A 25,632-nucleotide genomic window follows, 5' to 3' on the forward strand; every position below is an offset into this window, starting at 1 on the left:
GAAAACAAGACCTTCGTTTATACGGATTGGATATAATGTCGGCGATATGAAACCGAATTACATGGGAGTAATTGTTTTCGTGATCTGTAAGTACATACTTTTTTGATTTGAGTACTTTTTGGAAATCAAGAATTTTAATTAAGACATTCATAACGTGTTTACATTTATCAGTGACCGAATCAGCCGATTACCGATAACATCCGTGGAAATTATAAAGAAACTAGTTTGATTAAAATGTTTGTTTAAGGTATCCCAATCCTCAATGTATTTGTATCAAGAATTTCTTGAGAAGTATATCATTGAAATCTGTAGACAAAATATACTTTATAAATACAAAGATTATGGAAGGTCAGTGTTCATACATGTACCTCTGAGTTATGGCCAATTTAATTTGACCTTTTTGCACCTAAAATGCGACTTAAAGCCTGATTAGGATTTGTTGTCAGTATTTTTGATTATGTTTATTTCTTCAAATATTTATTTTGATTATGCACAATGAACGAAGCTGCATAATTTTTTGGTGACCTTTTTGCACTTAAAATAGACAATTTCTAAAATAGTTACAATTTGATTTGAAAAAAAATAATTTCAAATATCAAGCATAAAATAAGATTAATCCAATTTGCCTTGATATGTATTCAATATCATTTTGACATAATAAAACACGGGGGTCAGTGATGTCTGATTTTAAATATATGGCTTCAAAGGTAAAATTTTCGCAAAAAATGGCTTAAAAAAATTCAGACATTTTCTACATATTTGTATGAATTTATGCTAATCGTGTATCACTCTCTAAAAATTCAGTTTCGTACATGTCACACAGAACCTATAGAACATGTCACAAACTTATCAAATGTTAAAAATGTGAATTATGAATAAAAGAAAAATTTTCGTCTAAAAAAACCTTACGCACGAAAAATAGTTCTCCCAAGAACTTGTTTGTTTCTTGGATTCAAACGGATTTTCTTTATGGATATTGTGTTATTATGAAATAATGATCCCTTTTTGATTATCAAAAAAATAAAATCATATTCATTGAAAATATAATGATCAACTGCGCAATGAAATCAAAACGTGAGGAGTGAGATACCTTAACTAATTCAACAGACTGCAATTTATGATTATACTGCTTGTGATAAAAATCACTTAATACATGTATAATGTGACATCAATTGTGATAATAACACAATATCCTCAATGTTGTCAGATGGTTGTAGATTTGTTATCACATGTCAATACGTGGTGGGAACCCAAGAGTTTAAGTCCGTTACCTCTGCTTAGAAATTCCGTTGATTTCGACAACAACGTTTACACAAAAGAAAAACAAAACAAAACAACAAAATTACCAGGCAAAAGCTAATTATTATTTTAGAATGGATACAGCATTTCTTATCGACACCCGTCTTTAATTTCTTTTTTTAGTGGAATGATTACCCCCCCCCCCCCAAAAAAAGTGGCTTGTGGACCACATCGCTCACCTGAATAAATGTATTTATTGACTAGTTTTAAACAAATACAAATTATTAGAATGTCTTGATTATGCACATTAGTTTCACGCAATGGTCATATGGTTATTTAGGCCCAAACATCCATTAGCTTTCTGTTCAATAAAAAAAGAGACCTTTTCTACAATAAAAAACATTAGAAGAAAACCGCCGTTCAAGGACAGCTAAATTTAGGTATGTTATCATTTATACACATTGGGTTTACTTAAGTACATATTGGTGGGCCGTTGTAGGTCTGTGTCTAGGAGGCGTGGCCCACTGCAGCACTTACTTCCCCTGTACCATCGCCTCAGACTGCCCGGGCACCTGCTACTTCAAGTCGGAGCGGCCAATCTGTGGGGCGGAAGTGATTGACGGCTACCTGGCGCGGATCTGTGTCTGTGTCGGTCAGTAGAAAGTCGACGATTTATCTTAAAATTCTATAGCATTAAAGGCTGGTAGGTTTTTATTTTACTTATTGTATATATTTGTTCTGCTTTGTTTTTTTTAACAGCAAATGAGTGCAACACGGACCAACAGTGTTCACAGCATCATTGTATAACAGGCTATAAAGCCGTCTGCTCCACGACTTCGCACCAGTGTAGCTGTCAGCACACATGCTCACGCGCCTCCGACTGTGTTCGATATAACTGTCCTCATGGCGGCGACATAATGTGTTCGTCAGTCTACGGGTCAACCAGTACGTGCGCATGTCAAAATGGTTGCTCTTCAAATGGCGACTGCAGCACAAACATCTGCTCGACAGGAAGTACTTCCGTTTGTGATGGCGGCCATTGTAAATGTAAAGCCACGTGTCACTCGGATTCTGATTGTCCCATCTTTGTCACGTGTCAGGCCGGGACGATGCCATATTGCTCACCATCAAACAAACACACTTGTGAATGCGTGGCACGTACGTAACACTTTCTTCAGTTCTGGTCCGTCTGTTCGGTGAACCACTAATTGAACTGGGCAGGCGTGTACATGTATACATGTTTTGTTTATTAATTGGGTTAGATATTTGTACCGTAGATCACTAAATCACACACCTTTGACCTAAAAATCAAATGGGGTCAATCACTTGTCATTTCAAATATGTGCATCAAATCTGTTCATGGTCGAGTAAACTCATCGAAAGTTGTCGGTCCATGTTTGACCTCTCGATCTAAAATCTAAGGATCTTCCACATTTGGTCACTATCAACAAAGGTTGCTTACCGTCAAGGAATCTGACAAAAGATAACTTAGTAAACCAGACCGTGACCTTTTGTCCAGATTATATGAAAAGCACACTTTCAAATGCCATGTCCAACCTGTCTAAGAAAAAATGCAGATTACCAAGCACAAGCTTTAACAATCGGGATAGGACATTCGATCTATACGGAGGCGTCTGAGTGCACGCTGTGAAATTTTGGTTTCCAGGAGTAAATTGAAAATTCTAACTTTAATCTTTGATTTTGCATCTTGAAAGTTGAAAATTTCAAGATTAAAGTTGGAAATTCCAACTTTAAAGTTGGATCTATCAAAATTAACGTTAACTTTTGAAGTTGGAATTTTGAAAATAAATTTCACAATGTAGCACCTATACGCATCCGTACATTCAAATGATTGACTTTTGAATTAGAAAAAAAAATCCACAAGAAAACATATGTTCTCTCCAAACTAATTTGTAGAATAGTTAAGCAAAATTAACAAGAAAATTTTAAAAAATAGGCAATTATTATGAAATGATGATAATGATGATGACAACAATGGTGGTTTTACCTGTAGTGTTGGTATTAACAACGACGATGATGATGATGATAAAAGTTGTGGTGGCGGCGGCGATGGTGGTTATGATGATGATGATGATGATGATGATGAACTACAAAAAGTATTCTCTTTATCTAATTTCAATCTAATGATTTCGTATTTTCATTTTATTTCATCTCCAGAACCAGGTTACGTAAGGACATGTTCAGCAAACACCGAGTGTTCAAAAAATTACTGCAACCGACAAACTGTTCCTTATTGCGCATCAAACCAATGTGGCTGCACAGGTAAACAAACAAACAAACAAACAAACAAACAAACAAACTACAGACATACACATACACTCGTAGTGTAATCCCTCAGTTACAGATATCTAAAGCTGTTTGAATGATGCCATCTTGACAATTTTTGCATCAGGTAGATATTAAATAGCAAATTTGAGATTACGATAGTCGTAAAAGAACTACATGATTGTGAATTACGTCATGAGGGCTGTGAATTGCGTCATTAAGGACAGATAAAAAGGACAATTATACCCGTATAATCAAAACTCTAGTTTTCACCTTACTTCGTTACTCGGAAAAGTCTTTACTAGCCTGTCATGTATATGTGGATGACATTTGTAATCGTCAATATTTGTGTTTGCTTTTATTTTGATTATATTTTACGCTCTTGATTTATAACACGAAAAAAATCGAAGTAGACAACTGATTGAAAAGAAATAATTTTAAACAGATTGTTTGGCAGCGACTGATTGTCGTCAATATTGTCCACGTGGATTCGAGAGAAGATGCAAGGGCAACCGATGTGTCTGCGAAAGTAAGAGCTGTACCACACACGTGGAATGCGTGTACCATCAATGCCAGTCAGGTTATACAGCAGCCTGCGCGTCCAACACACACCAATGTGCCTGTAAACGCATTTGTCAGGGGAACAATGACTGTGCCCGAAAGCGGTGTCCGAATGCCGATCCCATGTGTACTCCGGCGCAAGTCAATACACGGATCTGTTCCTGTGAGACCACGTGTTCACAGCACGGCGACTGCTCCAATCACCACTGCTCCTTTGGCTATCACAAGGTCTGTGACTCCGGATCCTGTGGATGTGGACGCAACTGTAGAGTTGACAGTGACTGTACTCGCTACAACCGCTGTCCGTCAGGGAAATCTCCTTTCTGCATGGCGGTGTCCGGCACGCATGCTTGCCTGTGTCTCGGTAAGACTTGTCCAGGCATGAATATATGGAATAAAGGGTGAGGCTGGGCCCTAATTTAAAAAAAAAATATCTTTAAGGTTTAGATTTTTTCTTGTATTTACAAAAGTAGAAGTCAATTAGCCCATATTTGATCTTGTCCCTTCATTTTGAAATACGATGCATCAGCAAAATTATTTCATTATATCTTGCAAAGTAAAAATATCTCTTTAATGAGAATTACGACTGAGTTTGTTACACGCAGAATGTAACGACGATGCAGGATGTTCCCACCACAGCTGTGGACGTGATTTCCACCCGAAATGTTCTCAAAATATTTGCACCTGCGATCATAATCCAAGTAAGCACATCGGAATGGTCATATGGAATGTACATAGAAATTTTATTTTACATGTTATCAGTAAAATAATTTTATATATTTTAGTTGTTAATACATGTACTAATAATAGGTTCTATCAGGTTGATTATCAATTAAGTTAGAACTTTACTAGGAGAGCAAAGCAAGCACATAGTTCATAAATATAACTGCTATAAAACAAACTTAAAAAATAAAAAAAATGTTTATATAGTCAATGGGCACTGGTCGTCGTGGGGAAGATGGAACACGTGTTCAAATACTTGTGGAACCGGAACTCAAACTCGTCAGCGTTCCTGTAACAACCCACGTCCGAATTACGGTGGCGCCAACTGTGCTGGGAGCAGAAGCGACACCCAGGCCTGTAATGTATCCTGTATTGGTGAGTGATAGAACCGTCATTAATTGTCTGCTCCAAAATCAATTTGACACCCCCCCCCCCCCCGCCCTTCAAGCCATGGAATTACGAATCACAAATAGTTCAACAAGATTATCTAAGGAGGCTGGACGGTCAGCAAATCTATCGAAAATATTTTCTCTTTTAAATTTGGGTATTTTCTTATAAAACTCTTCTTCTTAAGGAGATAAATATAGTCTAAAAATGGCCGCGATCATCAAGCTCTCTCAAAATCGTAATTATTGTTCCTCAAGTTGTCTCCTTTTACCACGCAGTAGCAAATTCACTGATCTTCTATTTTTTTTCTGTACAAACTTGATTTTTCATGCCAGTTATTACGAATTTCCTTCATTAAACACTTACATAACAAAATGATACATCAAATTGATTCAGTCGATGGACAGTGGTCGGCTTGGAGTCGATGGACTTCTTGTTCAACATCGTGTGGCCCGGGGTCTGAGACCAGACAAAGAACTTGCACGAACCCGGCGCCAGCCCACGGGGGGAAAGGGTGTGGTACAGCGAGTCAGGAGACCAAGGCATGCAATACTAAACACTGCCCAGGTACAATGGAAAAAAAAGTATCATCCCCGTAACAAGTAATAACACTAAGATAGCCATAAATTAAAAGTCTTCGATCTCGTCATGATACTTCATAATTCAAAAAAAAAAAATCAACAACAATGATGTCATCATTTATATATATATAAGGTTTAAAAAAACATTTACATTAACACAACGATTTGTAGTTCTAATCTTTGCAAATAGTTGATGGCGCATGGTCACGATGGGGCTCTTGGGGTGCCTGCTCGACCACGTGTGGTACAGGGGTTCATATCAGATATCGGTCCTGTGACAGCCCCAAGCCGGCCTATGGCGGGCACAATTGTAGAGGCGCCAATCACCAGTCACAAAAATGTAACCTGGGACCATGCCCAAGTACTAGTTTTATAATTTGTTGTTTTGATAATATTGCATCCACTATAAAGAACCCGTCTTTTTTTAAATTTTATGAACAAGTATTAACATCTTTATTGCAGTACACGGTGGTTGGTCAAATTGGGGAAGTTGGGGCTCTTGTAGCGTTACGTGTGGAGCTGGAAGTATATCACGAACACGATCTTGCACACACCCAGCGCCATCTCACGGTGGAAAGCCGTGTTCCGGAAGTGTTCGAGATACACAATCGTGTATTTTAGCCCCTTGCTCACGTATGTAAATAAATTCTAAACAAAATAAATCAAATTGATAAAAGTAATGAAATAGATTGGGAAAAAAGAGTGAGAAAGAGAAATCCATATGATAGTAAGGAAAAGATTAGGATTTTTACGCAGTATTCAAATTTAATTTTACTAACGTTAGCTTACGAATCCCGAGTGAAGGAGATACATAGACAATAAAACATGCGGTCAGTCGGATTGTCGTTTTCTCTACCCAGGCTCATGTGCTGACTCTAGCGACCAATGTGCCTTACTGAAGGACGTTTTCTGCGCACCTGGCAATGTGGATGGTCAAAATGTCTGTCCTCAAACCTGTGGACTTTGTCGTAAGAAACACTATACTATCAATATGAAACCAAACGGTGAAGGAATCCAGAAAGATGCACGATTCTTTAAAAAAAAAAAACAATTACCAGATTTCTTATATATTCTTCTATTTTGCTAGCGGTTGATGGTAGCTGGGGTAATTGGGAAAATTGGAGCGTTTGTACCGTGACCTGTGGGGGCGGGGTCAGACTCAGATCGAGGCAGTGCGATAACCCGGCTCCATTACGTGGTGGGGTAGACTGTATTGGATTTGCACAGGAGGCAGGAGATTGCAACGCAGAGGAATGTATAGGTAAATCAAAGACTTGTGTCTGCTATCCTTAAATATCGCTCTTAAATTGGATTTGAAATAAATTAAAATGCAAATACATGTAGGTGCTAGAATATGGTTCTTTATTTCCTTTTTTCCATCTTTTCCTCCATAACTGAAATCAGTAATATTATTATACAGACAGGTTGCAAGTGAATTTTTTGAAACGTTGATAGCAATGGAATGATGGTATTCACATCATCCTTACAGAAAGATAAATGACTTTACATGATGGATGATGTACATTACATTGTCCTTTTGTAACAATTCTGAGCAATTTCAAATGCAAGATATATTGCTGCTTCAGTGGACGGGTCATGGGCTTCATGGGAAAGCTGGACCACGTGTTCAGTCACGTGTGACGGTGGAACAAGCGCTCGGTTCCGGAGTTGCTCCAACCCCACGCCCTCTAGCCTAGGGAAATATTGCGTTGGTCCGTCATTTGACGTCACAGCTTGTTCTCAGATACCTTGTCCAGGTAAATTGTTTGTAATATTGGTCAGGTAAATAGGTCCCGAAGAACACTTGTCTATAAAGTCCAGTAATTGCCGGACACGTTTTTTTTCTACACTTTCCCAAAAGAGTGGATGGGCAGTTTAAAAAAATATTTTTCTAGAACACCAAGAAAATTGACGGTTAATATAAAAAAAAACATAGGAAATATCAAAATAAAGTCTGGATTACAAAGTGAATGTAGCTTCTAACAAAAATACTTTAGTAGGTCAACACTTTTGTTGACCTACTAGACTAATTGTGTCATAATTTTTCTAGAGACAACCTTTTTGCTTTTTCGTAATACCGGTATTCTAATTCTAACACTCCTAAACCACTTACGTTTTATGCTAGCTCATGTTCCGGTCAGTACTAATTGAGATAGTTTCATATCAGATTGACGACAAGAAGTAATCTTTCCATTAAAAATGTTTTCCAATGACGCGTTCTCTCTTTCCAGTAAACGGAAATTGGTCCGCCTGGTCTGATTGGTCCACATGTAGTGTCACGTGTAGCGTTGGCGTGGAAACAAGATCCCGGAGCTGTGATAATCCCCCGCCTCAGTATAATGGGCATGCGTGTGTTGGCAATGTCACAGACACACAACCCTGCAATGATTCTGTATGTCCTTGTGAGTGTTCAATAAAATCTATACCACTCTTTTTCAATAGATCAATAAAATGAATTATTTTGGAGAAAACCGGACATAATAGTTATAGTGCGGTTTTTTCAATGTCTATTCAAGATGTTTGCAAAGACTTGAGTCCGGAATGCTCTACCCATAAGAACGTGTTTTGTGCAGCGGACCATCCCTATGGCCAGCAATTATGTCCTGTTACCTGTGGCACCTGCAGTAGGTGCAACATTTAATTCTAATATACGCTTTTCTGATGCTAGTAACAATTACATTTTACAAGGTTTGAAGTAAATTTTGAACGTAACTTTACCAACTGAAAGTTCGCCTTCGAAACAAGAAAAATTTATTTACCACTCCTTGTTTCAATTTTTTTTTTTTCACTGATGAGACAGCAATTTCCTGTTCTTGTTTGACAGGCAGCTACGCAATCATATATATGTCTTCCTTTGTCGTTGGTGCAGGAGTAGATGGCATGTGGTCACAGTGGTCTGCCTGGAGCTCATGCAGTGTCAGCTGTGAGAACGGAACCAGACATCGCACCAGGAATTGTTCAAGTCCTGCACCAGCCTATGGCGGGAAAGACTGTAATGGGACAAGCAGCGAAATCGAGAACTGCGCGCCAGAAGCATGTCCAAGTAAGAAGGTTCTCGCGTCATACGATGACATTGCATTTTGTGAAAATTAAGTTGAACTATTGAATGGGCTTCTATTTCATCAAAAATGACGAAAAATGATAATTTGATCAACAGTTTTGTTGCGGACATGAAGATAGATATTTACACAGATCTCTTTTTCATTTCGAAAGACATATTTAACTTGCATGAATTTGGCGAAGGTGGAGAGATCAAAACTTTCCTCATTCGGTGCCACCGCTTTCTTGGCAGTTCACGGGAAGTGGTCTGATTGGGCTGGATGGTCGTCATGTTCCCTGACTTGTGGAGCAGGCGTTCAAACACGTGATCGGAAGTGCAACAATCCAGCGCCTTCTCATAACGGAAATTTCTGCACCGGGGATCCCTATGAGATCAAGCCATGTATACATGGGTGTCCAGGTAGCGTTCGTTCGGAAGATAAATACATGAAGACCAAGAATACATAATCATTGTCCATATTTTTTGGTTTAATGGCCTAGCTGTGAAGAATTGTCCACTTTATTGTGAGGGAAGAGTTTGTCAATGTCGTTGAGCTCGACTTTATTAGGAGTTGGCTTAAAAATAAAAGGCTTTAATAATTCTATCAGAGATATTTGCACCTCTTAACTTACTTGTTCGCGTACAAAATAAACTACGAATGTTTTTGTCAATATATTTCAATTTTTTTTCATAAATGTATTTATTGATACATTGTGTTATTTAATCCGGATTTTGTGCACCGTCTTGCATGTTAAACTTTATATTTGTATTCTTGGCTATGTATTCCGTCGGCTAAACTTAAAGGCAATAAAAGTTAAACTTCTCTCCCTGTAGTGAACGGAAGTTGGAGCGATTGGTCGGGCTGGTCACTATGCAGTGTCACGTGTGGAGCGGGTGTACTTAAGCGCACGCGCGCATGTACGCATCCGTCACCAAGGTTTGGTGGCCAAAACTGCAATGGACTGGACACAGAGACTCAACCCTGTAACAAGACGGAGTGCCCACGTCAGTTATTATTTTCGTTTATTATAGCATTGAATGATATATTTTTGACGTCGTCGTGTCAATAACTGCCGTCAGGTGAGCAGACAAATTGAATAACGCGCGTTAGCGCGTTATGATAATTTGTCTGCTCACCTGACGGCAGTTATTGACACGACGACGTCAAAAATAAATCATCTAATGCTTATATTTACATTCCCTTACTGAAGAAATCAATTGTTTACTTAAATGAATCGATATAAAGTGCAGATCACGGAGGGAGTGAATAAGTAACAGTAAGAACAGCTGTTTTGTAAAACCGGTTTAAACTGGTTTTCACATAGACTGTTGAGATGAGATCGACGAGCATGAAAATATAATCCATGATAAATAACTCTTGAAATGTTCCTTTTAACAATAAAGTCCACTTTTTGTTTAATAATTATAAAACATGGTGTTTTGACAACGTTCATGAAATACATTTTTTAACCGATAACATAGAAATCACGGTTTAAGAACTATTTATGTATATTACTCGTAAATTAATACGCAGTGAATAGGTGTTGCATTCAGAGGCATTTAAACATCAAGGAATTTAATGGAAAAACACAGTAGAATGTAAATATATTTTGTTAAACGTCATCTCGAGAATCGCTTGCATTTATTGGGACGTCATAATGCCGCTATTGAGGTTGATGGTATGGAGTAAAGAACTACGATACTAGTGTATGTTTGTTCATTTAGAGTAACCCCGAATATCTATACTCTGTCCCGAGTTTTTGCTTCCACCACTTTTTGCTTGATATTTCAATAATAGTAAATACCTTTGTGCTCAAACTAAGTTCATCCACTAATATAAAAAATGTCCAGATTATCTGTTTTGAAACGCCCCCTCTACCACTTCAGGTTTCAATACACATCCCGAAATTGAAAGTCTTCGGAGATTTTGCATTGCAACAGCCATTAATAAGCCCGGATGATAACGTTAAGAAATTGTGCGATGTATTCCGAGTGTATTCCGAATGGAGAAAAGATGTAAACATTCTCCATTATAAATCTCCGTAAGGAATCTGTTTTCGTTCCTGTGAATTTTTCTGAGTGGAAAGGGGTAATTGTTCAATGAAGATATCTTGGATATATTTCCTTTTAACGATTTCAACTGTCTTTCTTTCACAGGTATGGTAATTTTATTAAAAATCATCAAAAAGCGATGGAAGCAATAACTTGGGACAGACTATAAAAAAAAATAATATCCTTTAGTTGTAAGTTTATCTAAATGCTGGGACTCGTAACAACCAAAGTAGTTAAATACTTAAAGCCAGACTTTTTTCATTGAAAACGTACATGTTAACTAGTAATTTCATACAAAAAACAACCATGCTTCTAAACTAATTGCTCTTAGTTTTTGCGTTGCTTCCACAGATAGGCTGATATTGAAATTCATATATACATTCGAAATCTAAATGATGGCAATTTATACCTAAAAATTAAACAGACAAAGTTAACATCTACAACTAGAAATAACTATACATATTATAAATCATACGGCAAAACAAAGAACCGAAAAATTCACTCATTAATGTATTCCAAAGCCGAGAATTTTTACGTTCAAATGTCCTGAACTCTGTGTGTTTTAGTACTGTGCGAGGACCATGACCCCGGATGTACTATCTTTACCTCCAGCATCTGTGATGTCAGCAACCCACAAGGCCGACTCATGTGTCCAAAAAGCTGTGGTAGTTGTGGTTAGTATAAATAATTACCATGTAGTAATAAATTGTCAGTTTAAATTTTAGAAAATGGATGAGATAGGACACCGATATATTTTTAGACGCGCAATCAACTGTGGAGGGTGATTTTTGCGATTAGTTTTGACTTACTCTGTCGGTTAATTGCCAAAATCAAACTCGATGACACACTCTGAAATCGTCAAAATTACCACCGCTGAAACAATTACCACCGCTGAAACAATATATACAATGTACAAAAAAAAATACGTACATAATTTTATTCTGATGTACTTAAAGACGTTGATGGAGGTTGGAGCTCCTGGGAACATTGGTCTGAATGCAGCGCCACCTGTGGTGATTTCAGCGTCAGAAAACGTAATCGACTATGCAATAATCCCATCCCACAGAATGGCGGGAAAGCTTGTGAGGGTCAGATCTTTGACCTCGAACTTTGCAACGTCACATCCTGTCCTCAAGGTACATGTTCATTGATGTCCATATTCACATCACCTGAAATTAACGACCATTTTAATACTATATACTTATTTCATGGTACCTTTGAGTCCTTAATGATCACATCTAATTTATATTTAAAAGAATTATTTTTTCATTATATATTATTAAAAGGTCCATAAATTGATCTTTTAGCTATCTAGTCCTGTTTTCTTTAACAACATTTTGCATTATATTCAGATAAACCTTGTCCGACATGTGATGAAAATCTGAGCTGTACGTGGGACAATTTCTGCGACGATACGGAGACTTGCATGATACGGTCATACAGCGGGTATAACTTTACTGTCCACTGTTCTAAGGTATGTATTGATTTTATGGATTGTACTGATTCTATGGTATGTATTGATTCCAAGGTATGCATTGATTCTAAGGTATGTATTGATACGGCCGATTGCAACACACATCGTTAGGGGGCATGCGCAGATCTAGAGGGGGGTCGGGGGGGTCCCGACCCTCCCTGGAAAATGAAAATTTATTAAATTTACATAGTAAAATTATCGCGAAAATATGCCTCGGACCCCCCCCCCCCCCCGGCAAACACAATTATCCTTCGGACCCCCCCTGGAAAAATTTTCTGGATCCGCGCATGGGGGGTATTGCATTACCGAAACACAAAATACCGTAATGCGGGCGTACATCTTTATCAGGTTATAACATTTCCGTCCAATTTGTGTAATAATTAGTCGTAGCACACATGACTTAACCATTTACTGTAGGAGTTAAAATGCTGTAATTGTACATAGGTATATATCTTAACGTCCACAGTTGTAACGTATGTAAAACTAGGTTAGTAATGTAATACGACGGTCACATACCGGGTACAATCTCGTATGCAGAGTAAATATATAAACCGACGGTAGAGAGAGTACCGGGTATAATTTGTCGTTCGGTATGCATACACAAGCGAGACCGGGTGTAGGTGTTAGTGTCGTGCAGTCGGTACATGTGTATATTGTTTCAATCCATTGTTCTGAGGTACCATGTATCCGGTTTTTGCGAGTTGCAAATTTTGCGAAAACGAAGTTTTAATTTATTCTTTTTTGTGATTATTTAATTTTTGGAACACTTAAACCAACGTTTTTCTGTGTGTTTTGATTATTGCAACATAAAGAGAGTTGAAAATATATCAAATGATAGATAACCGCAGATAGAGGAAATAAGTACGTAACGATTCGATTATATGTACCGGTATACTTTTCTTGGTCCATTGTTTTTTTGTTGAGGTATTAAATTCATGAGATGATAATGCTTACTCATGTTTTATTACATCTTTGATACCACCTACGATTCATACGGCCTTGCAAGGGGTGTAACATTATTGGTGTATTTTATACAGGATAGAGTTGTAGTATTACAATACTAGGTGCGTTATATACAGTCGTTATTCAAAGATATGTGAATTTATTTTTTAAAGGATTGTATATGATGTTAAATATGGCACTGTTGTTGTTTTTGTTAATAAAGGAAAGTCGGTTGTTTTCTTGTTGTTAGCTACATCTTTTATTTTATTTTTTTTATCTTTAAATGAATTTATGTACTAGTAATTTGTACAAAATCTTTACGTTTAATATTTTTTTTTTTTAGAAAGAAGATTGTTCGTTTGAGAAGGATGTTTTATCCAGCGGGGAGATATTTTGCTGTGACGACAGACCCTGTCTCCAGGGAATTCTCGGCGTCTAAAAAATCGACTGAAGTGAATCTCATAGGAAATAAATTTACCTAAATACTAATATATCCTTTAATGTACACTAAATGCTGCATTGGAATATAGTTTGTAAAGTGATAAATATGTTTTTGATTCATCATTGCAACCAGCGTTGTTATTTTTGTGTTCTTGTTGCAATCCTGCTTCGTTACAAACCACCTTTCCAAAAAAGCAAGAAAACAACGCAAGGTACGGTTGGTTAACAAGCAGATTGCAACAGGGTGACACCCCCTTGAAACAAACACTCTTGGGTTTTCGATTTTTAAAAAAAAATATAAGTCACAAATCAAAAATCAATAATTTGTAAATTAACAATCAAAATGTTTTTGTATCATTCTAGCCAGCTGTTAATATGTAGCTCACTTGTCTTTCAAAAAATTGGATGGTTGTCTAGAATTTTTTTTTAGACGGTGAGCTAAAGATCTACAGCAACATTATTCAGAAAATAAAAAATTCAGCATTACAAAGTTCCTATTTCCCAACATATTAATTGAAATGAATGACTTCAGAGAAATGAATGAAATTGATCTTTCCACGCAATTTTTTTCAACCAATGAAAATTTTACTTTTAAGACTTCACAATGTTACATATCCAGAGATAAATTAGATTATTATATTTCACTGGATCAATAAATATCAATCATAAAACACTTGTTGTTGTTTATTAAAGTGTTCTGAGGAGGCCATTTGAAGTATAAGTTGCCATGGTAACTCATGTATCATTCATTTTTACTGACAAGAAAAATTGCATTTAACAAGATATTAATGTAAATTAACAGCAATTTGGAATCATTGATCACTTGCTAGCTAGGTAATACTAATCATCTACACAAGTTTGAATAACTCGATAGTTTTTCTGCATATAGCCTAAGGTTAACAAAAATAAAACCTCTTATAGAGAACAGTTCTTAGAACCCAAAATAAATTTAACTTAGAGAAATACAAAATGCAATAACCATTACCTGGTGCATATTATTTTGTCTCAAGATTTATTTCTTCTTTCAGAAGAACAAATATTTCAACGTTTTGAATTTGCATGTCATATAAGCTGCATAGTTGCTAGATAGCTAAATTTGTGTACTATTATAATCATTTTTTGTTTACATTGAATCTTGATCATACATTTGATACTCTGTCACATCCGATTCATCCACTGTCTGTGTTAACTTCACATCAACATCACTACTGCTGATCCCCGTCCAGTCCAACACTGTGAAACAATTACCCACTGTTAGATTTTCCGATGCATTAGAACTGCTCGGAGAAATACCTGCTCTATTTGCAAGGTCACTTTGTAAGCTGGAATTGGATTTTTTCCGATGGTCTCTTTTATATTGTCTGTCACGTTCCTTCTCCTTTTGACGAAACTCTTTGTTATTCAAACGAGCTAGTTTTCGACGTTCTGCATCTCTTTTCCTTTCTTTTTCTCTGTATTCCGGATCTTTTCTTTTGTCTTTCATTCTTTGTTTGGCTTGAACTTTTTCTTGTTCTCTGTGAAAAATTTGAAAAAATTTATTCATTGACCATCACCTCAATGCAAGTACATATGTACTATCGTAACTTGGTTTGGAAATATTTGTCATTTATTTTCTCTCTAATTCATTTTGATATAAATAATTATAAAATACCTGTATTCTTTGTTGGCCCTCTGCTCCCTCTTGTACATCCTGTCCTTTTCTCGCTTGGTGAGTTCCTTGACCGTCAGATGAGAATTGTCCAGTTCTGTATCCAATCTTGATTCATTGTTGGGAACAAGTGCTATGTAAGATTGAACAAAGGACTCTTCATTTCCATCTCTGCAAAAAAAAAAAAGAAAAAAAAGAAATTGGAAATATCCAATTAGATGTATACTAATACTATGATGAAGCAAACTTGGGTGTTTTACAAGGTTTAATGTGTGAATGTATGAGCTCATAAATCATTACCGGTACTTGTTTGGATTACATTGTATACTGTAAATGTTTTGTGGCTTTATACCAGTACACATACTTTTAAAAATAAAATATCATAACCTTCAAATGACGGATTAAAGAGATAATTTCCATTTAGCTTAATGCAAGATTGGCATAATCAATTTATCTTCACAAATACTTAATTAGGAGAGAACATGAACATGATATTATTATAGGAATATTGCCTGTAGTTTAATCTGGTTTATTGTATTTAATTGTAAAGTAAAATATGGTCATAAAGAAAAGTGCCAGGGACAAGTGATTTTGATTTGTTAAACTTAACATATAATTCCTTTTATCCAGTAGGATAATAAATTCATTGTTAGTGTGTCTGCTGTAAACTTGTTTTACTCTATATAAAAAAAAACCTAAATATCTTTTAAAAAACATATAATGTTTGTTACTATGTGAGAGAGAATGAATTATGAATTGCTAATTAGGAATTAACGCACCCAAGATCTGACGGAGTGATTGGAGATGGTTCTAAAGATGACTGGAAGTTTTCATCACATGATAATTCTATGGTATTTAAGACATCTAAATTCTCAATAGGCACAACACTGGACTCATCAAAGTCACCGCCAACACTCTCATCATCTGTGGTTGTCACGACAACTGTTTCCTGGGCAACATCTCCTGATAAAACCACTTCCTCCAAGTTTTCTGCTAGGATCTCCGGGTTTTGAGGAATAAAATAGACTTGAACTTTACTGTTTCCTTGATCTAAAATATTTAATTAAATACAAATTAATTTTCTTTTCATATTAGTTTCATGACTAGTGTAGCTGGGGCATGGGAGTGGCTCTTTTCCATAAAATAAATTGTCAGGATCCATAAAATAAATTTTCAGGTTGTCAGATCATGCAAATTCCTGGAAAGTTACAATCTCTTGCTTTCTGATTGAGGTATTCAGGTTGCACAGACTCTTAAATTCATACACTACACTTTACAGTAATATGCTTTATAAAAAAATCAAAGAAACTACAATCAATAAAAAATAAAGAAGATATAGTCTTTGAAATAATTTCCGAAGTACTGTAAATTCCTTATTTTACGCAAGTACTTTATTACGCGATTCCACTATTTTATATTAAATCGCGAGAATATTAATTGCGTGCATCAAAAATGGCCGACTTTTAACTCGTAATTTATGGTATCTTAAGGATTGAAGACACGTTTTGAGTACCGCATATGCTTTGGCGAGACTCAAGAGATTTGTTACATGCTTCCATGCCTTCGTATTGAGTCGAAATACGTAAACAAAGCAAGCAAAGTCATGGGTGACGTCACAGTGCTCTCGCGCTATATTTCCCCCGATAAATTTAGAGGTGGATCAAACATCTGTAATGCGTGTACTATAATAGCTATATCAGTATAGACTGCGATACCTGCCGTATTGACAAATGATTTGTTTTTAATTTTTTTTTAATATAGAGATTTAATAAATATATACTAGCAAGAGCCATACTTTACTGTCATATCGATTCATTTTTAAGTTAATTGTGCATGCATGTACAGTAGGCAGGTAAGTATATGAGTAGGGAAGAAATAAACAATAAGGACATTTAGAACCAAATAAAAAGGAATAAAGAGAAAAAATAAACAGTTAATTTAAATAATGTAGATATTGCATATAGTCAAACCATTAGATTTTAAAGTGGGAAATTACACACCAACAAACAGGGACCGGGCACTCTCTTTCTCTCTCTCTCTCTCTCTCTCTCTCTCTCTCTCTCTGGAGAGGGGTAGGGGGTAATCTCAGCGAGATTCGTCGAGACTGAAATTTTTTTTACCAACGTCTCTGACGTCCGTCAAAAAATTTTCAGTCTCGACAAATCTCCCTGAGATTAGGGTAGGGGGTTGCGCTGTATGTATCGTAACCATTAAAATTAGTACCTTTGGCATACTTATTGTAGAGCAATAATCCCTCAAAAATTCTTTGACATTTGTAAATACCTATATTAGCCTTTAGGCTAAATAACACGTACTATATAGGTTGACAGATGCAAGGTATGTGTAATTCTTGCTCCGCTCGCCAGAACGGTAGCATCGTAAAACATATTACTACTGAATGTACATCGTATGAACCTAGTGGTGTTTATGAATATTAAATAATTTTAGAAAATGTGCTGCATAAATGGGACAGAGTATACAGGCATAGATAACATGCTATATACAGATATATAATCAATCACCATGCAATACTCATTCATAACATCCTTCACTACATAAAATATACATTTTTTTCAAAAATCAATTTTTTGCAAAATTTAACAAAATGCATACCTGTCATTTAAGTCTTAATGTAATCAGAGAATATATATATATATCGTCGGAGGTCCTTAATTCGTTACGGTCCCTGAGTCGTGTCCCTTTTGTTTTCTTTGCGTATTTCTCGAGATTAGGTTCTAGGCTAGGCATTCCGTGAAAAAAAAATTTACTACAATATGTGACATCACTTCTTACTATACAGCAGTCGATAATGCGATCAAAAAAGGTAACATTTTTTATTTCAAATTTTATTTATCAACTGTTGCTGAGATTTCTTATTCCCAAATAAAGTTACAGATGAAAATGGCCAAATACTCGTCTGAACCTAAAATTTAAGAATATAACAGCGGTTGTCTCTTTTCTTGACATCCAGTCAATGAAATTCATGTGATCTGATTTAAATATTCAAGGCCAAACAAGGATAATTTTAATTTACAAGAAGTAAAGTTCCTTATAGCATTTGAAGTTTGTTTTGTGTTATTGTTAGGTTAATCCCGTTTCCAAAAAGAAACAATAACAGAATGTATTCCCCAATAAATTTCAAAAATGCATACAAAATGGTTAAAAAACATGAACATTTCAGTGAAAAAGGCATCAATGCTACTCTCAGAGATAGAGTTTTGCATAAAGTTGACCCAGAGACTACAGTTTTTTTGAAAGCGTCCGGTGTTATTGTGTTACGGTTTATTAGGCTATATTGCTCAATTTGTAACTTATAAAATATTTATAATTTATTTTCATAATTTGCTATATTGTGCAATTCGTTATTGTTAGCACTATTGTCCATTATTAACTAATGTTTAGATTGTTTTGGCCCCATAGTTTTGTTTATATCTGACGTCACGACTCTAGGACCAGTTTTCAAAATGGCCGTCTCCGCTTCATTGGTGCTTAGACTGCTCACTTATTTGTTTATCAAATAAAAAATAATGAATACAGTGTAAAGTTTTACGAAGAAATAGATGTACTTTAGATATGCTATTAATAATTTAGTGTCAAAATTTTCATTAAGTGATTAAAGTGGAAGACATTCTTAGGGTAACGACTCATGGACCTCCGAGGATATAGGATAAAACATTTGGGTTTGTTTTTTTTCCTGTACAACAACTCCGGAAACGTTACCTGCGTCGTAAAAAGAAAACAGTTTCTTATTTTTCCGGACAAAAATTTTTAAGTTAAGATTTTTGGATGCTTTAAAAATCACCAGAATTGTTCTGGCGTATGTTTTTAAATCAAACGTATCATCTGATCAAAAGAAAGCAATTATTGTATCCTTGAATTAAAATACTAAAATTAATCGAGGAACGATTTACCTCGATCAAACAAACCGGATGTAAAATTTGTTGTATTCCGGTATTTAGTCATCTGTAGTTGATGATGGAGAAAATGTCATTATCTTCATAATTTTGCAAATTTTTGGAGAGATTACCATTGTACTTCCTCTGTTGAAGTAGAATATCAAAGGACCGTATCATGAAAACAGGGTAATGTTAAAATAAAAGTATTTGACAAGTGAACAAATCAAACAGTGTCGTGGGAGGAAATTTAAGAGATGTCCCAATGAACTCATTGACTGCAGCAGTTGACTTCGTTGTCATTGTCAATATACACAATATCTAAATATGTAATACATTAGAGAGTGAGATGTAAGAATTTCACCCCATGACGATGTAAATCCACAGTTTATGATTGTTGACAACTAAACTGCTAAAGTCTGAATGGTTAAATTATTAGAATAATAATAAAATAGTGTCATTTTTTCATTGGTCTCCTTTTCCTTTGAACATCTCCAGTCGTCTTCTATCAGCCTATTGTTTGACTGATATTTCTATGTTTTTTTCTGTATTGAATGAAATATGGAAAACATGATAAAAGAAAAACAAAACTTCCACTTACTTTAATTATCCACATCTATTTTACAGATACCTGTCTTTATTCATCATCTCCAGGATGTGAAAGCTGTTTTGCTAAGAAACTTTGACATCAGTTCAGAAAATGATCGAGTCAAGAACATTTTCTGTGTCTGGTCAGACACAAAATGCATTCAAGGTCATGCATGAGTTACGACTGCGTAATTTACTATGTGATGTTATACTCAGCGTAGATGGAAAGGAATTCACTGGTCACAAAGTTGTGCTGTGTGGGTGTAGTCCATATCTTTGTGCTATGTTTACAAATGGCATGTTGGAGTCGGAGAAAGCACAGATTGAGATACAAGGACTAGAGTCATGGGCCATGGGAGAGTTGATTGAATTCATGTACACCAGTGTCATTGAGATCAATGTTGACAATGTAGAAGGAATTCTGCAAGGGGCCAGCCTTTTAGGACTGCATCAACTGCGGAAAATGTGTGCCACATTCCTACAGTCACAGCTGACTGCCTCCAATTGCCTTGGTAGGAACATTTCTTTTCTAGTCAACACTATACCAGCGACTTTTAAAGAGAAATTTTAAAAATACTAAGTACATGTATATATTTGTCTCGTTATTTAAGACATTATGCTTATAAGTCTGTTAATCTCTCAAACAACATGTAACTGTCAATAGTACCGGTACTTGAAAAACTTTCTTATTATATTTTAAGGCAATGGCAAAGTTATTATGAAAAATGTAATTGCTGATTTTCTATAAATCTGCAAGTACTCATCATGGTTGACATATTTGCATATATGTAAATCCAGTGTTTGAAGGTTTTAATTGCCTTTAAAATATGATATCTGTTAATAAATTTCTTCAAGTGTGTTATGGGTAAAGACTTTATTTGCCTTTGGTTCTCTTCCAGGTATCCATGGCCTGGCTGACATGTACATGTGTGGAGAACTGGAGTCCGCCTCCAGACACTTCATCAACGAGAACTTTCTGGAAGTCATTCATTGTGAGGAGTTCATGCAGCTCTCCTGTGATCGACTGATCACTCTGCTCAAAAGTGACACCATCAGGGTGAACAAAGAGAACGAAGTAATGGAGGCCGTGTGCAACTGGATTCAGTGGGATCCGGACAGCAGGTTCTCGGAAGCCTGTCGACTCCTCCCCCACGTGAAGTTACCTTTGTTAGAAATCTCTTACCTAGAAAATGTTGTAGTGCAATCAGAGTTTGTGAAAAATTGTGCAAAATGTCAGTTGTTAATTAGCAAAGCTATAACTACATTACATGACTCCACATCCCTTCAGCTGATCCGACCTCGTGCCATGCCCATTAGTATATACGTCCTGGGAGGACGAAATAGTTCCGACTGTCAGCTCTCGAGTATGGAGAGATACGACTTTCTTCGAGACCAATGGTCACATGTAGTGAGTGTTTACATATACCATTTACCATTGCAGTATGTATGAGTAAAGTTTAATGTGAAACAAAAATTTGGAGTAAAATTTTTATCAAATGAAAATTTCAATTTCAAAATTTTAAAAATTTGTTATGCATATAAAATTAAAACTTGTTTTGTATGACTTGTTTTATTTTCGCAGAGTAATATGAATATAGCCCGTACAGCAGTTGGAGCATGCAGTATAGATGGCATGCTGTATGCTGTGGGTGGAGAATGTGCCTTAGTGGACACTCAAGAAGACACCCTTTACCTTCGGTGTGTGGAGTGTTATGACCCCGTGCTGAGACAGTGGGTCCCCAAACCCGACATGAAAGTCGCTCGCTCATTTGTAGCTGTTGCAGGGGTTGGAAAATACCTGTATGCCATTGGTAATTAAAATATGAATTTGTTGAAATTTCATGGCTTCCTTCTTTGCTACAACTTACTAAAGAAATTATTTTGCTGTTTTCATTCTCTCTTAATATGAAAGGTTCTTTTTAATCCTTGTGCTTCTTTTACTGGAGCTTTATCAAAACTCAACAAAAGGAAGGTAATTTGCATTGAAAATTATTTACTACCGTAGATGTGCTAAAAATTCTCAATAGAAAAAAGTCATCTTTATTATACTTTACTGTATGTGTTCTTCTCCAAAATGATATGAAATAATGATGATGATGATGATGATGATATCATCCATATTTTTTAGGAGGAGAGGATAGATCTACTAGTTATAGCATAATGGAGAAATATGATATCAATACAGAGACCTGGTCATTTGGTCCCAACATGAAAAGGAAACGTTCTGGGGCTGGTGTATGTGTTTGTGATGGGAAGATCTATGTTGCTGGTAGGTCATTTTATGTGTTTTCAATCAAAATGTTAAATTTTTTTTTTGATTTGATGTAGAAACAAGTGAGACCAGTGATTTCTATTCCATAGTCTATGATTTTTACTTAAAATATTTGCTAAAAAAGTATTAATCTGTATAATTTAATTCTGGTTGTAACGTAGCATTTGATTGGATAGAAAAATTAAGTTAAATTTGTATAACCTGGTTTGCACTTCACAAGACACATCAAAATGCACCACTGTCAAAAACGTACTAATTTGCTTGATGTAAATACGTTTGAATTTTGAGCAGATTAATATCATTTGTAAAAGTAAAACGCACTCAATTTGTACAGTAAATTACAGATAATTAAAGGAATGAACTCAATATCTACCCAAGTTATACTCGTATAACCTTGGTTAAAGCAATTTACGCTTTTTTATATTATAAACCCGCCTTGCGGATTATAAATCCGCTTTGTGTATTATAAAGCTTAAACTGCCCCAACCCAGGTTATATGGGTATAACTTGGGTAGACATTGAAATCATTTCTTAAACATTATAAATTTTGTACATCCTTAAGTACTGGAAACATGAATATACAGGTGGTATTGACTCAGCACATCTTTTTCACAGGAGGTTATGATAAAACCCTTCACATGGATCGAGCCAGCGTGGAGTGCTATGATCCGAGCACCGACGACTGGACGTTCGTGACAGAGATGGAGAAGGCTAGATCTGGACTCTCACTGATCGCCATAGACCACAACATCTACATGATTGGAGGCCGATACAAAACAGCTGATCAGTACTTTGATGTGGCAGAAAGGTACAAGGTTTACTCATGTAGTGGGCTCCATGATTACAGTTTTTACAGATGTGAAAAATAATACTTGTACACATTTTCATTCCTTTTATGTCACATATTAACAAAATATTCACAAGCAATTGAAAATACAGGTAGGAGGCAACTAGCAGCAATGATGTAACATTCCCCAAATTATTTGTTGTTAGATGGGGAGGGAGGGTCAAATGGAAAAGAAAATCAGAGAGAAATATCAGTAACTGGCCAGATAAGTAGCCTGTTGATGTAAAAAGTACTGAAGACATTTACAACTCTTTATCAGGTACAATACTATTACAAACCAGTGGACAACCCTGTGGTCCATGAACCAGCCAAGAGCATGGCCAGGAATCGCTGTGTATGATGGAAAGATTTATCTCATTGGAGGCTTCGACGGCTCCTACAGACTGCGCAGTGCCGAGGTGTACGACATTGATCGCGATCGCTGGTCATTCATCAGCAACATGTTGGTTGGGAGGGCAGGATGTGGAGCGTCCATTGTGTGAGGGAATTCCTCCCCCCACCCCCACTCTATTTGTGTCATGCTGAATACCGGAGCCTCTTGAAGTGTTGTCAGTCCCTTGCTGATTGTAAGGAAGCCTGTGTGACTCTTTTGTGATAATTTTTTTAAAATACATTCTTTGCACCTATATTGTGATAATGCATATGGGCATTGATACAGTTGGTAAAAATGTGTATACGTAATACATGTACTTATACATGTATTATGATGATCTATGGCTGTGATGTATACTGTGTTTTTGTAATAAGAACACCTACCCATATTTCAAAGTTTCTTCAGCATTTTATTCAGCAAGATGAGTTACTGTAAACCAATTTTTATTCACGGCGACTTTATTTCGCAATTAACTGCTAATAAATAAACTGGTTCGCGACGACTAATGTTCGCGACCAAGCCTTATCCAGACCTGTATTGTTATAAAAACTATAGACAAAGGATTGGTTCGCGACGAGAAATATTCGCGACAACAAGGCTCTCGCTAACCTCGCGAAAGTTGGAATAAAAGTTGGTTTACAGTAATGTACCGTACAAAAAGTCTTTTCTTTTTATAGTGTATGCCAATGACAGTGCTTCTAGATTTACAAATTACTTGTTCAATCTGATCTCCTTGCAGATGTATGTGTAAAAACGTGATCACTCTGTCTTTCCTTCAACACGCTAGTCTGTCTTCCAGAGAATTTGTGAGGAATACATGTATGGGTTCTTGATGGATGATATTTTGGGTTAAATTTTTGGAAAAATGCCAGTAAAACTGATTATGCTGCATATTGTAATATCCTGACCCTTAATCTTTAAGCAAAATCATGCTGTAAATCTTTCCTTTTGATCTTTTCTTTCCTCTTTTATAATTTTTGTTTCTGTCTATATATGCAGTAGTTTTGAGACTGTTATAGATTCATCCATTTATTTGAACCTTTTTGTTCTTGATTAATTAGGTATAACACTTGCTAATACATGTACATGTATATATTTTTATTGTTGAGTCTTTATTTTGCATTGAGATTGTGATGTGTGCTAATTTTTAAAAAGATTTAAATGTATTTATGTGGTTAGTGTTTTGATTTCTAAATACCATATTCATCCTGTTAACTTGCATTTATTTGTTAAACAAGTGTCCAATTCACAAGTAAGAGAATGTAAAGTAGGTAATACTATTCTGTCTTACTGTGGAATCATTTAAATTCGTGGGGGCCAATTTTCGTGGATCATGACATTTTTGCTCATTCGTGGGGATGTAATTTCTTGGATGCATCAGTTACTGTTTCAGCAACAAAGATAACTCTAAAAAAAATTTTGTTGAGGATTTAAATTCGAGGGGGAGGGCTACCCACTAATACCACGAAAATTGAGCCACCACGAATTCTAATAATTCCACAGTAACTGGTAAAGAAAATTTCAGGGAAGGCATAACCTGCAAGATATATTAAGTCTTGCGTTTGAACAATTTCTATATTTTGTGTTATACATGTATGTAACGGAGCATCAAAAACATTTTTGAAATGTTATTACAGTATTAATACTCTTTCTTTTTCTATGGATAAAAGTCATATCGATATTCACAAAAGATTTTTAGATTAACTGCATTTTAGAAAGATTTTTAAAAAAAATAATTGGTATTGTAAATATTCGAGGGAATTCATCAGATTTTTTAAAGATGTCAGAATAATAAAGTTAATAGGATGGATATGGTGAATTTATTGTTTGATAATTACTTTCAATCAAGTCAATGTGATTTTTCCAGTTGTTGAGACTGCTTCACTTATGAACATTTGACCAAGGGCAGATATTTGTAACTAATAAGTTGGTATGATTTCAATTATATTTGTACATTTCTCCATATTGTGAAGGTACATGTAATGGCCTCTATTAGAGACCTTGACATATTTATTTGTGGAGTAATTGCTCACAGATTATTTGTGTCAGTTAATTTCCACTTGGAAAACATATATGGGATATTCTGTTGATAATGCTTAATAAAGGATAATTTTACAAACGTCACAAGAATTTTGTGTTATGCATGCCTGTCACAACTTTAATTTCATATATAACATATTTCATATGTCAAGGTCAAATTTAGAGCAGTAATAATTTTAAATATTATAAAATTGCCATTAGCCCAAAATTAGGAAGTGTGTAGTTTCTCAGACCCCACAGACTTG

At 35.8% G+C, this 25,632-nt stretch overlaps 3 protein-coding genes across 3 annotated transcripts; 2 read left to right on the forward strand and 1 right to left on the reverse strand.

Annotated features, from left to right (window-relative positions):
* Positions 1 to 13,851, forward strand: LOC128157313 (SCO-spondin-like). The gene is made up of 22 exons (XM_052819811.1): positions 1 to 86; positions 1,739 to 1,891; positions 1,999 to 2,397; positions 3,418 to 3,522; positions 3,971 to 4,450; positions 4,692 to 4,787; positions 5,017 to 5,184; positions 5,593 to 5,763; positions 5,968 to 6,138; positions 6,240 to 6,410; positions 6,638 to 6,745; positions 6,865 to 7,038; positions 7,364 to 7,534; positions 8,009 to 8,179; positions 8,294 to 8,401; positions 8,647 to 8,820; positions 9,070 to 9,237; positions 9,652 to 9,822; positions 11,436 to 11,543; positions 11,826 to 12,005; positions 12,222 to 12,343; positions 13,629 to 13,851. Exons 1-22 carry the CDS (start codon positions 47 to 49, stop codon positions 13,722 to 13,724), a joined length of 3,705 nt encoding a protein of 1,234 aa, XP_052675771.1. The 5' UTR covers positions 1 to 46; the 3' UTR covers positions 13,725 to 13,851.
* Positions 13,852 to 14,342: 491 nt separating this feature from the next.
* LOC128157321 (histone-lysine N-methyltransferase, H3 lysine-79 specific-like) lies at positions 14,343 to 19,115 on the reverse strand. The gene is made up of 5 exons (XM_052819823.1): positions 19,035 to 19,115; positions 17,988 to 18,023; positions 16,154 to 16,424; positions 15,378 to 15,545; positions 14,343 to 15,240 (listed from the first exon to the last, which is right to left on the reverse strand). Exons 2-5 carry the CDS (start codon positions 17,992 to 17,994, stop codon positions 14,850 to 14,852), a joined length of 837 nt encoding a protein of 278 aa, XP_052675783.1. The 5' UTR covers positions 17,995 to 18,023; positions 19,035 to 19,115; the 3' UTR covers positions 14,343 to 14,849.
* Positions 19,116 to 19,306: 191 nt separating this feature from the next.
* On the forward strand, positions 19,307 to 25,466 carry LOC128158813 (kelch-like protein 3). The gene is made up of 7 exons (XM_052821775.1): positions 19,307 to 19,456; positions 19,895 to 20,367; positions 20,755 to 21,263; positions 21,438 to 21,666; positions 21,984 to 22,124; positions 22,743 to 22,935; positions 23,234 to 25,466. The coding sequence occupies exons 2-7, from the start codon at positions 19,968 to 19,970 to the stop codon at positions 23,454 to 23,456; spliced, it is 1,695 nt and encodes a 564-aa protein (XP_052677735.1). The 5' UTR covers positions 19,307 to 19,456; positions 19,895 to 19,967; the 3' UTR covers positions 23,457 to 25,466.
* Positions 25,467 to 25,632: the final 166 nt, after the last annotated feature.

The sequence above is a fragment of the Crassostrea angulata genome, chromosome 1 (genome assembly GCF_025612915.1).
Source record: "Crassostrea angulata isolate pt1a10 chromosome 1, ASM2561291v2, whole genome shotgun sequence".
Taxonomy (NCBI): domain Eukaryota; kingdom Metazoa; phylum Mollusca; class Bivalvia; order Ostreida; family Ostreidae; genus Magallana; species Magallana angulata.